At 39.3% G+C, this 12,991-nt stretch overlaps 1 protein-coding gene across 8 annotated transcripts in view; it reads right to left on the reverse strand.

Annotated features, from left to right (window-relative positions):
- The window catches only part of dazap1 (DAZ associated protein 1), an 83,589-nt gene that overhangs the window by 32,318 nt on the left and 38,280 nt on the right, over positions 1–12,991 (reverse strand). For 5 of the 8 annotated variants that reach the window (XM_061883430.1, XM_061883424.1, XM_061883423.1 and 2 more), the window contains exons 1-4: positions 10,771–10,927; positions 6,557–6,597; positions 2,253–2,419; positions 1,848–1,913 (exon numbers count right to left, since the gene is read on the reverse strand). In XM_061883430.1, the coding sequence (XP_061739414.1) occupies positions 1,848–1,913; positions 2,253–2,419; positions 6,557–6,597; positions 10,771–10,802 (306 nt within the window). In that variant the 5' untranslated portion in view covers positions 10,803–10,927. Of the gene's footprint in view, positions 1–1,847; positions 1,914–2,252; positions 2,420–6,556; positions 6,598–10,770; positions 10,928–12,991 lie in introns of those variants that run through there. The other 3 variants (XM_061883428.1, XM_061883427.1, XM_061883425.1) reach the window with 2 other exon arrangements.

A 12,991-nucleotide genomic window follows, 5' to 3' on the forward strand; every position in this document is an offset into this window, starting at 1 on the left:
CCAATCAGAATTCAGCTAGCTTATGTTGCCATGCTGTACGAGATCTGCCCAGGGTCTTCAGAATAAAAAATGCAGACGTCTATGCACAGTTGCGATAGCCAATCAGATCACAAGTTGTTGTCAGTAAGGCCTTCTAGCAGGCCCCTTGGCAAGCTTCATTGCAATAAGGCACTTTTGTTAGCCATCCACAATCTTCTGGTTGAATTTTTGACCACTCCTCTTGACAAAATTGGTGCAGTTCAACTAAATTTGTTGGTTTTCTGACATGGACTTGTTTCTTCAGCATTGTCCACATGTTTAAGTCACGACTTTTGGGAGGCCATTCTAAAACCTTAATTCTAGTCTGATTTAGCCATTCATTTACCACTTTTAAAGTGTGTTTGGGGTCATGTCTTGTTGGAACACCCAACTGCGCCCAATACCCAACCTCCGGGTTCCTCCAAATTCTTCAGGACAACCTAAAATAATCAATGTTTTGGATGGCTACCAAAAGCGCCTTATTGCAGTGAAACCTGCCAAGGGACATGTAACCTAATATTATAAATGCTGTATGTATACTTTTGACCGAACAGATTTGGTCACATTTTCAGTAGACCCATAATAAATTTATAAAAGAACCAAACTTCATAAATGTTTTTTGTGACCAACAAGCATGTGGTCCAATCACCCTATCACAAAAAAAGAAGAGTTGTAGAATTTATCGGAAACTAAAGACAGCCATGACATTATGTTCTTTACAAGTGTATGTAAACTTTTGATCGCGACAGTATATTGTGATGTTATGAGCTAGTTAACATAAAAACTCCATTACCCAGCATGCCAAAAAAGTGAAGAGGATGCGTAGTAGCCCCATTTAGGTTGTTGAATGTAGCCATGCCGGCAGCTGGATGTTATGAGCACGCTGTGGAGGAAACTTTAAGAACTCAGCTAACACACCTCGTCTGCATCTTTTATAATTAGACAACACATATATTTGCAAAGCCATTTTCTAAAATATGATTTTGAAAGAGAAACTACATCTTGTGAGGCCAAGTCGGCGACAAAATGGGGAAACGCCCGCCATTTCTACTCGAATCAATGGCGAATGGGTGCTACAAATTGTGAGTTCAAATATTTCATTTCTTTATTTTTTCACATTTAACATGTTTTTTGCAATTTTATTTTGACAGTATCACATGAGATATGTTTTAATTGCTGATGCGGGTTTATTGATTTTTAAATGCGCCTGAAAATTTGGACACTGTTGAAATGATTCAATGAACAGAAGTGCGTATCTGTGTTTCTGTTTAATATTTCTCCAGCAATGGTCATGTGGTGACATAGATTATGGTATTTTAAGAGGTAATCATTGAAGTCAGACATCACTCAAGGCCTCAGTGGGAAACGCATGGCCAACCACTGGTATATGGAGATACACAATTATCTGCTATCTTGTGAACATGGGAGTTAAACATAAATACAATATTGGCCAGAGGGGATTAGTGTTTGTGATTGGCAATTAAAGACATTGGCCATAACATTCTTTTTCAAGAAAATTGTTCAATACTAATCGGTAGTCGATCGATCGGCACATACCAATATACCACCTCGTGTAAATTATGCCTTTACAAAGATAATGTAGCTCATTAGGCATATTATTTTAAACAGCAAAGTGCTCTTTCATGGTCAATCTTCATCAAACAGACAGGACACAGATGGACAAAATGGTGGTTTCCTTTTTCTTAACATTTTAGGCCAGGATGAGGTCTGCCATAGGAATTTTTTGTGTTCAGGCAGCTTTAAAATGAGCTGTGGGGTTAATCTTACACCTAATATTGTCTCACCAGAGGAAATCAGATTTTTCTTACCCAGCCTTCTTTAGTCTGAGACTTTTCAGGTTGCATTCCTCGAGGAGTGCATGGCTTCGGGTCAATCTGGCAGGGGAGACAGAACAAGTGTTTGGCCATTAATAAATACTTTGAATTATCTAATTTAATGGTAGATAAAATACTGTATTCCTTGGGAAAAGCACCGTAGAATATTTTGCATTCATCCAAATTCCTTCATGAGCTGCCAATTTGTTAAATTTGACTTGGAACAGGTAAGTCTTGTTGGGTAAACAAATATCAGTCGAGCATTACGACTAGCTGCAGGCAGCTGCACTACTTAACACTTGCTTGGTCTTAAACATCTGACTAATGAAATGCGGTTTTACAGTTTGGGAAAATATGCACACGTATTGTTTCGTTTGTCTTTTCATATGAAATACTCACGTTTCTTCCATCTAGATTGTGTGGCTTTGTCTCCAGCACTGTCCGTACACAATTGGGGTCTTTGAATTTGACAAAACCAAAGCCTCGCGACTGATTAGTAGTTTTGTCCTTCATTATAACACAATCTACTACTTCCCCATATTGTGAAAAGTAGTTTCTCAGAGTCTCTGGAGGGAAGTTAAAAAAAGAAAAGACAAAACAATATAACATTTTGCAAAAATAACACAGAAACATTGCAAATGTAAAATGGTTATGAAAGACATGACTCAGCCCTGTTTGCCTCCAGAACACAAGGGGTAGATGCACACTTTCAGCCGGATACATGACGCTTGGGGGATAAAAACTCCATGCAGGGGTTTAAAGGTAGATGTTGTATGAAATAATATTTTTTAAAAACGACTATATTCAAACTCTTAACGCACAATGTCATCTTCCATAACAGCAAGCACAGCATACACACCACGGCACTGAGACGCCGGCCCACACCCACTGAGGCAAATGCAAGTTTGAACAAATGAAGAGTCTGTAATTGCTTTCCTCATAGCTTAGAAACCCTGCGGGCAATGCCAAGGGAACAAGTGCTTTCATAGTGCTGTGTTTCTGATCTTTATGGTACAGTGCTGTTAAGACAGACAAGTCCAAGCGCTACACAGTGGTCAAACAAGCACCAAAGCTGGACGCAGGCTAGACCAGGGGTCGGCAACCTTTATGCTGTGGGATTCTGCTTGAAAAGTTCTTTTTACGTCAGTAGTAGGGGTGCAAGAGATTCGCCGACATTGTTGAGGATAAAATTTGTGGACAAAGTTCCCAAAGGAACACGAGTGAGTACCGCCACTCGCATCAACGTTGCGGGTGAAAACATGTAAAATAAGGGAATATGTCCTCCTTTTTAAAAATATGAATAACTTGCTCATTTTGCAAAGAAGATCTTGTTCTTACGGTCACTGTATCTGTGATAAGGGAGCATTTAGAGAAGTAGTAAACATCAGGAGGATCATCTCAAAATGCTTGTTTCTTTTTGAGCAAGCTTTGTTGTTTTATCGTTTCTTATTGCTGCTATTTTAACTTTCCTTTTTTTCATAAAAAATATTCTTGTTTTACTTTTCACTTTTACCTCTAAATAGACAAAAGTTTATTCATTACTTACATTTTTGTAACAGCTTGATGAGCGGCATAGTTACAGTATAAATAAATATTTATGAAAACATGTGTCATTTCTTGTTAATAAGCACATGCCTAAAAGTATTTTAAACTGAATGTAAAAGTTGATGGCTAAATTAGAGCCACTGAACTTGTGCATGCTTTATATACCGTTGAGTCGACTGATCGTTAAGATAGTCGATGACCAATCGATTATCAAATAGTCGTTAGGTGCAGCTCTCTTATGCCCAAAAAAACCTTAAGTATGAGCTATTCGTTAATTATGACACATGATTCAATAGAGAAACAATTGATGTCTGAAAGGCAAATATTATTTATTATGATTCTGAATCGGTCCAAAATGTGCACAAATCGATTTCTAAAAAAAAAATTCTGCGCTAACCCCGATCACATCCTCGGCTGGCGTTATGAACTCCTCCTGCGTCAGTATAGTGCGGACTAGCAGCGCTAGCCAGTAAGACTGGATGTTTGAGGCGGATCTCATACAGGGAGGCTCGTAAAAACAAATGTTTTTGCTCGCAGCTTAGAGCATAACCATTAGCCGCGAGACAGCTCTTATCCAAAGCCACCTTATACATGGGCTTACCTGGGCGTAAGCCGTGGGGGACCACCCAGTTTACGGGGACCTCATATTGTCAGCAGAACACAATGATAGGTGCATAGCTGTTAATTAGGTCTGCATGCGCCCGTCACGCAGGAGATATTTTCATGAACAACAATATTTAAAACTGTATTGCCGTGTTGCTGTTAAACTGGTGTGTAAAATAATATTTTTCAAACTGCATTTTTGTAACTATCATTTTTATATCTCAAAACACCAGGAAGTTGAGGCACCACTGTAGTCAGGGTGGCTTGTCGCATTAACATTATATGAGACTGTTCAGGGCCACAACCACAAGGGCATGACCATGACCAGGGATTTAGTGAAGATCTTTTTCTTTCATTTAATTAATTTTGATTTTACTATTTGACTTGTTTCACACACACTAGGGCCAATTTAGTGTTGCCAATCAACCTATCCCCAGGTGCATGTTTTTGGAAGCGGGAGGAAGCCGGAGTACCCGGAGGGAACCCACGCAGTCATGGGGAGAGAACATGCAAACTCCACACAGAAATATCCCAAGCCTGGGATTGAACCCAGGTGTGTGAATGTGAGTGTGAATGTTGTCTGTCTATCTTTGTTGGCACTGCGATGAGGTGGCGACTTGTCCAGGGTGTGCCCCGCCTTCCGCCAGATTGTAGCTGAGATAGGCTCTAGCGACCCCCGCGACCACAAAGGGAATAAGCGGTAGGAAATGGATGGATGGATGGACTTGTTTCACACATTTGTGCTAGTTAAACACAAAGTATTGAGTTGACTTAACATTGGCTTATTTTTGTGTTTAACAGGTAAACAACAAATGTGCAATTTCCCTGAGTGAAGCAACATTATGTTGCTGCTTCGCACATCATTCTCTTTGTTTACATAAGACATAATGCAAATGCAAGTGTGAGAAGGTGCCCATTGCAACTCAGTAAGAGTGATTACTCTACCTGATGACCACTACTACGACGTACATTCTTTTGTTTTTGTTCTATTTTGCCAATACTGACGCCACTGCTAATGGTTTCTAAACCCTGGGGTTCTTAACCTTTTTAACCTTGAGGCCCAACATTTGCACTATAGAAGGTCCAGGGGCCCACCTAAACATTAACACTATATTAGTCATTTTACACTTGATTTTAATCATATACTGCACAATAGTTATAACCAACTTACAGTTTAAAGAATAAATTATATTAAATCCTGCGTTAATCACAAAACATTATTATCCAAGCTTAGGTCAGGCTCATTACAAAAAATACTAAACAAAAAAAAAATATGGCAAAAGAAGGGACTCAAAAACTATTGTAAAAAAATATATATACATACAAGTGTGAAAAAAGTAAAATTCTACCTAAATAAATGATAAATAACAGATGTTTCTTAAATAAACTGTCAATAAAATTTAAGTGCAAATGAAAATATAGCTTCACCACTTTAGTCATGTTTGCGCTTAAAGGGGCTGCATTTACACAGATGCCTTGAAGGCGCTAACTTTCCGATATATTTTGCACAGTACAGTGCGCTCTCTCACGGCTTCTCGTACATAATGACATAACTACGTATGTACGCAACATATGCACACGCATTAGCTTTAGGTGTTTTTAGCTAATAATAGCAATTTTGATAGCTAGTGTTAGCTGTCTTTGAATGTATATTCTGTAATAACAACAACAACAACAAAAACATGACTGCATATTGTTCGTTACTTCTCTTGGATTGCTTATGTATGTGTGCATGCGCTCCCGTACGTGTTGACGAGACCAGGTGAGTGACCGCTGTAGACAATAATTTTATTTGAGCCAGTAAAAATGTTTATTATATAAACATTGTAATAGTGAAACATATAAAAAATAGTCAAACAAATGTGTTCTGTTAAACCACTGATGGTAACATAAGGTAGGTGGTGTTCTGGTTATATTTTTTGCTTTGAAAAATTATACAGTGCAAAAGTTGCAAACAACACCCTTAAGAACTTCTCTATGACTTTAGCTCAAGACTTCTTTGGTTTGTTTGATATTGTCATTACTGCCACAAGCCGTGGAAAAGTGTATTACAACTGAGTACCGATGCGACCCATACAAACTACAGCTGAGAAACCTAACTGCAGCCGTAAATAAGAATATCGATCACCAGAATTTCAGCAGTGTGTAAGATTTTAATCATTGAGAAGGTCGCAAACGGACCTAATCTGGTGTGCTCAACACATTGTTCCACACAGTAATTTGTGCTTTACCTGATTATAACAAAACAGCTATTCAAATGATAAGGTATTTACAAAGGCTTATTTCAAAATAAGCCGTACAACTAAGGCCTGCATGTTTAATTTACGCAAACAAAAGTCATTAGAAAAATTCAGCTTAACAAAAATAAAATGCAATAATCACTTATGCTTTTGTTTAAACTTTCATAGTCCCAACAATGAAGAAGCCAACTGCTCCTGTCAGACAACAAACTATGCCTCTATGTCCTGGAGACAAACGGCTGTTTCTTTACAAACTGCACCTTTCACACAAATTAGCTGAGGGTTTAAATAATATTTAAATATACTTTAACTTACCTTGTGTGGTGCTCCAGTCCAGTCCACCAACAAATAATTTTCTAAGAAAAAAAGGGGGAAAAAAGGACAGTTCACCGACTGAAAAGAGAAGAGCGGTACTGACAGAATAAAATCAAATGGGAATCACAATTTTATTTTTTCCCCCACACGTGTAACCCTTTTTAAAAAATGATTACTGCTCGTTATTGTCTTAAAAGAAACTTACAGTTGTCTTTTTTTTTTTAATAGAAATGTATAAAAAAGACTAAAAATAATCAGTTGTGTTGAAAACATGGCACGCTTGTTCACTAGAAAGCACAATGATGCACGTAATAATAGCAAGTTGATCAATGTGATTGGTTTCTTCTGCAAGATTATGAATGATAAGACACCAGCAAGTAGAACCAGGGCAGCAGAACTAACTTACCCCGGTCGGCGAGACTCACAGTGTAAATTCTTGAACAATATAACAATACATCAGTGTTTTTAAACCACTGTGCCGCTAGTGTGCCGTGGGAGAATATGTAATTTCACCTATTTGGGTTAAAAATATTTTTTGCAAACCAGTAATAATAATCTGCAAATGTGTCGGTGCTGTCGAGAGCTTGGCAGAGTAACCATGTTGTACTCTTCCGTATTATAAAGTGGCAGGAAATATCTAAATGCTTTGTATATGTCGGAAACACGGTTTGTCGTGATCACAATATGTAGACGACAGTATGCAGGTAAGAAGGTATCTAATGCTTAAACCAAAAATAAACAAAAGGCGAGTGCCGCTAAAAAGAGGCATTGCAGCTTAGGGAAAGGCTATGCAAAACGTAAATAAAACTGAACTGGTTGCAAAGTTAAAAACAAAATGCTGGACGACAGCAAAGACTTACAGCGTGTGGAGCAGACAGCGTCCACAAAGTTCATCCAAACATGACAATCAACAATGTCCCCGCAAAGAAGGATAGCAACAACTTAAATAGCCTTGACTGCTAAAACAAAACAGGTGCAGGGAATAGTGCTCAAGGAAGACATGAAACTTCGACAGGAAAATATCAACAAAACAGGAAAAGGCACTAAAATAAGAGTGCAAGAGAAGAACTAACACTACACACAGGAAGACACAAAAAACACCCTCCAAAGAAGTCACGGCGTGATGTGGCAGTACTTTGAGACAAGAGCTGTAGTCATGCATGGTTGGTTATGGTTTGAATTTTTATCCAACACTTTTTATTTTCAACATCAGCTGCTGAGTTTCATTTTTTTAAATATTTTCTGCTGGTAGTGTGCCTCCGGATTTTGTCAATGAAAAAATGTGCCTTTTGCAAAGAAAAAATGTTGAGAAATCCTGTAATACATATATATCATTATCATATATGACACATCGGGTAAAATGGGGACCATTATAAAAAGTACACTTATTAGCACGTTGATTGAGCCTTTTATTAGTAGATTGCACAGTGTAGTACTAATTCCGTACAATTGACCACTAAATGGTAACACCCGAATAGGTTTTTCAACTTGTTTGAGTCACGGTCCACGTTAATCAATTCATGGTATTTATTATTATTATTCTATGTCTGTGCCCGTGTATGTTTGCATTGCATTATCCATATCAAAGAAAGAGATTCCTCTACAGAATCTCATCTCAGGTCAACAAAAGCACCTTGAAGATTCTAGCGGGAACTGTCATTAAACCTTTTTTCGATTACGCTTGCACCTCCTGGTACCCAAGCACCTCCAAAACCCTCAAATCTAGACTAAAAACATCCCAGGACAAGCTAGTCCGGTAACTTTTAGACCTCCACCCCAGATCACACCTCACTCCAACCCACTTCTCCAAAGTGGGCTGGCTCAGAGTGGAGGACAGAGTAAAACAACTAGCACTGAGCCTAGTCTATAAAATCCGCTACACCACCCTGATACCGAAGTACATGTCAAACTACTTCCTTAAAAGCCTACTGAAACCCACTACTACCCACCACGCAGTCTGATAGTTTATATATCAATGATGAAATATTAACATTGCAACACATGCCAATACGGCCTTTTTAGTTTACTAAATTGCAATTTTAAATTCCTGGGAGTTTCGTCTTAAAAACGTTGTGTAATGATGACGTGTACGCAAGACGTCACGGGTTTTAAGGAAATATGAGCGCTGCGCACACACACAGCTAAAAGTTGTCTGCTTTAACCGCATAATTACACAGTATTTTGGACATCTGTGTTGCGGAATCTTTTGCAATTTGTTCAATTAATACTGGAGAAGTCAAAGTAGAAAGATGGAGTTGGGAAGCTTTAGCCTTTAACCACACAAACACACGGTGATTCCTTGTTTAAAATTCCTGGAGGTGAAACTTTACTATGGATAAGAGCGGTCAAGCGAACAGGAATCACGAAGGAATGTCAACCAGTAGGTTTCTGTAAGAAAATTGTGGTAAAAAGTCGTTTCTTAGCGGAGATCAGCTGAGCTTGTGCCGTCCATAGCTGCCGTCGACTTCCCTGAGACACTGCGCGTCAACACACCCGTGGAGACACCCCTCCGACTATCAGGTACTGTTAAACTCACTAAAACACTAGCAACACAATAGAAAGATAAGGGATTTCCCAGAATTATCCTAGTAAATGTGTCTAAAAACATCAGAGTCCGTCCCAATGCAATCGCATTTTTTTTTTAAACTTTTTTAAACTTTTTTTTTCTAGTCCGTCGCTATCAATATCCTCAAACACGAATCTTTCATCCTCGCTCAAATGGGGAAATTATCGTTTCTCGGTCCGAATAGCACTTTTTGTTGGAGGCTCCCATTAAAATCAATGTGAATATGTGAGGAGCCATCAACATGTGACGTCATCGTCTGGCAGGGCTTTTCTCTTAGCACCGAAAGTTGCAAACTTTATCGTGGATGTTCTCTACTAAATCCTTTCAGCAAAAATATGGCTATATCGCAAAATGATCAAGTATGGACCTGCTATCCCCGTTTAAATACCAAAAATCTCATTTCAGCAGGCCTTTAACGTAAATGACCGCAATAACCACAACACCAGGGAGAGCTCCACCAACCACGTTAAACCCAGATTCCGAACTAACAAAGGTCTTAACTCATTCTTTTTCTATGCCACATCAATGTGGAATGCACTCCCAACAGGTGTAAAAGTAAGTGGATCTCTATATTCCTTCAAAACTGCTCTAAAACAACACCTCCAGGCAACTTCAACCCTTTACTAATACCCTCCTCCATTCACAGCCCATCACCCCGGATCATAAATAACCTAATGTAAATAATCAAATGTGTTTACTTGTTCTTATGCTATCTGAACTCACTATGTTCTCTGCTCGCTGTACAAATCCTAGTAAGACCTGCACTGTTTCAATGTCCATTTGTCTGTTGATGCAATTGTTGATGACTAAAGTACTGATATCAACCAAAGCTCATCATCCCACCCCCCGGATTGTAAATAATTCAATGTATATACTATGCCTGTATTATGCTGATAGTATATATTTGTACCATGAATTGATTAACGTGGACCCCGACTTAAACTAGTTGAAAAACTTATTCGGGTGTTACCATTTAGTGGTCAAATGTACGGAATATGTAATGAACTGTGCAATCTACTAATAAAAGTATCAATCAATCAACAATTCAACACGAAACGCTGCAGGCTTTTTCCGAACATGGTCCTTGTCGGAGCGGGATAGAGAGGAGAGATGCGCCCGGCATGCGGACCTGGTTCACCCGCATGCTGCACACCGCACGGTGCTGTGCCTTAGAAGGTGTTCGTTCCACTGCAAATGTATATATGCAATCTCGCCATCGCCGCCGACCTGACGGTTGAACCCAAAGTGGAGGACTATGGCGGGAGAGAGGATGCTCCATCCATCCTCCAGCGGTGCCCGCTAAGTGTCCTCTCGGCCAAGTCGGTTAGACTTCGGCTTGGCTGGTAAGCGTTAGCTCGGCAGCTGGAAGAAGTGACTAACCGAACACTTTCTGCACATTTCCGTGACAACCCGTACGGCGAAGACCGCAGCGTTTCACCTTCAGCATTCATGTGGACGACTTCCGTCATAAGTTTCACTTTTTAGGGGCCGTCTTTTCGTACCCGGCTAGCGGTGTCGCTAACTTACTGGAGCTAACCTAGCTTGTGGCTAAGGCTAATGACAGCTTGACAACAGAGCTGACAGAGTGCAAGTTGCACCGATAAAACACGCTGGCAGGAGAATGCCTCCATTGTTGAAAGGCGCTTACCCGACTTCATCGCCGATTAAGTTGTTGTTCATCTCTACGGCTCTACGGGAGGAGCGGTGGCCGGCTTCTCGCTTGAGTGCTGCCCCTCTCTCAGACTGAGAGCCGAGGAAGGTCACTCCGCTTTTTGGTTCAAACTGCTCTGCGCAATGACGACGCTACGGGGAGCTGCGCCTTTAAAGGAACACTGCCACTGGGATGCCTCATGTAAAAACTATTTCTAGCACATATATTTCCCGCATTTAGCTCAATTTAATCACATTTATCTCTTTTGTTTTCATTTTCTTTTTATTGACATCCAGCATCAGACATTCCTATCCATTACATCAGTGGTTCTCAACCTTTTTTCAATGATGTACCCCCTGTGAACATTTTTTAATTCAAGTACCCCCTAATCAGAGCAAAGCATTTTTGGTTGAAAAAAAGAGATAAAGAAGTAAAATACAGCACTATGTCATCAGTTTCTGATTTATTAAATTGTATAACATTGCAAAATATTGCTCATTTGTAGTGGTCTTTCTTGAACTATTTGGAAAAAATATATAAAAATAACTAAAAACTTGTTGAAAAATAAACAAGTAATTTAATTATAAATAAAGATTTCTACAAAAGCGACTTTTCCAGGGTGTACACCGCCTTCCGCCCGATTGTAGCTGAGCTAGGCACCAGCGCCCCCAAAGGTAATAAGCGGTAGAAAATGGATGGATGGATGGATCTACACATAGAAGTTGCCTCTTTTGGGATAGTAATAGAGATCCATCTGGATTCATGAACTTAATTCTAAACATTTCTTCACAAAAAAGAAATCTTTAGCATCAATATTTATGGAACATGTCCACAAAAAATATAGCTGTCAACACTGAATATTGCATTGTTGTATTTTTTTTCCACAGTTTATGAACTTACATTCATATTTTGTTGAAGTATTATTCAACACATATATTTATAGAGGATTTTTGAATTGTTGCTATTTTTAGAATATTTTTAAAAAATCTAACGTACCCCTTGGCATACCTTCAAGTACCCCCAGGGGTACGCGTACCCCCATTTGAGAACCACCGCATTACATCATATTCACATACATCATATATCTGTTGTCTGCCCTAAATGTCAAAATATTTTTTGTTTATATCCCGTCCATAACCACACATATATACACTTACATACATACATATACATATACATACATACATATATATACACACACAAATACATATATACAAACCCCGTTTCCATATGAGTTGGGAAATTGTGTTAGATATAAATATAAACGGTATACAATGATTTGCAAATCCTTTTCAGCCCATATTCAGTTGAATGCACTACAGAGACAGGATATTTGATGTTCAAACTCATAAACTTAATTTTTTTTGCAAATAATAATTAACTCAGAATTGCATGGCTGCAACACGTGCCAAAGTACGTGGGCATGTTCACCACTGTGTTACGTCACCTTTTCTTTGAACAACACTCAATAAACGTTAGGGAACTGAGGAAACAAATTGTTGAAGCTTTGAAAGTGGAATTCTTTACCATTCTTGCTTGATGTACAGCTGAAGTTGTTCAACAGTCCGGGGTCTTGTTGTCTTATTTTACACTTCATAATGCACCACACATTTTCGATGGGAGACGGGTCTGGACTGCAGGCAGGCCAGGAAAGTACCCGCACTCTTTTACTACGAAGCTACGCTGTTGTAACACGTCGCTTGGCATTGTTTTGCTGAAATAAGCAGGGGCGTCCATGATAGCGTTGCTTGGATGACAACATATGTTGCTCCAAAACCTGTATGTACCTTTCAGCATTAATGGTGCTTTCACAGATGTGTAAGTTATCCATGCCTTGGCCAATAATACACCCCCATACCATCACAGATGCTGGCTTTTGAACTTTGCGCCTGTAACAATCCGGATGGTTATTTTCTTCTTTGTTCTGGAGGACACCACGTCCACAGTTTCCAAATATAATTTGAAATGTGGACTCGTCAGACCACAGAACACTTTTCCACTTTGCATCAGTCCATCTTAGATGAGTTCGGGCCCAGCAAAGCCGGCGGCGTTCCTCTGTGTTGTTGATAAATGGCTTTCGCTTTGCATAGTAGAGTTTTAACTGGCACTTACAGATGTAGCGACCAACTGTAGTTACTGACAGTGGTTTTATGAAGTGTTCCTGAGCCCATGTGGTGATATCCTTTACACACTGATGTCGTTTTTTGGATGAAGTACC

This window comes from Nerophis ophidion, linkage group LG22 (assembly GCF_033978795.1).
Source record: "Nerophis ophidion isolate RoL-2023_Sa linkage group LG22, RoL_Noph_v1.0, whole genome shotgun sequence".
NCBI lineage: Eukaryota > Metazoa > Chordata > Actinopteri > Syngnathiformes > Syngnathidae > Nerophis > Nerophis ophidion.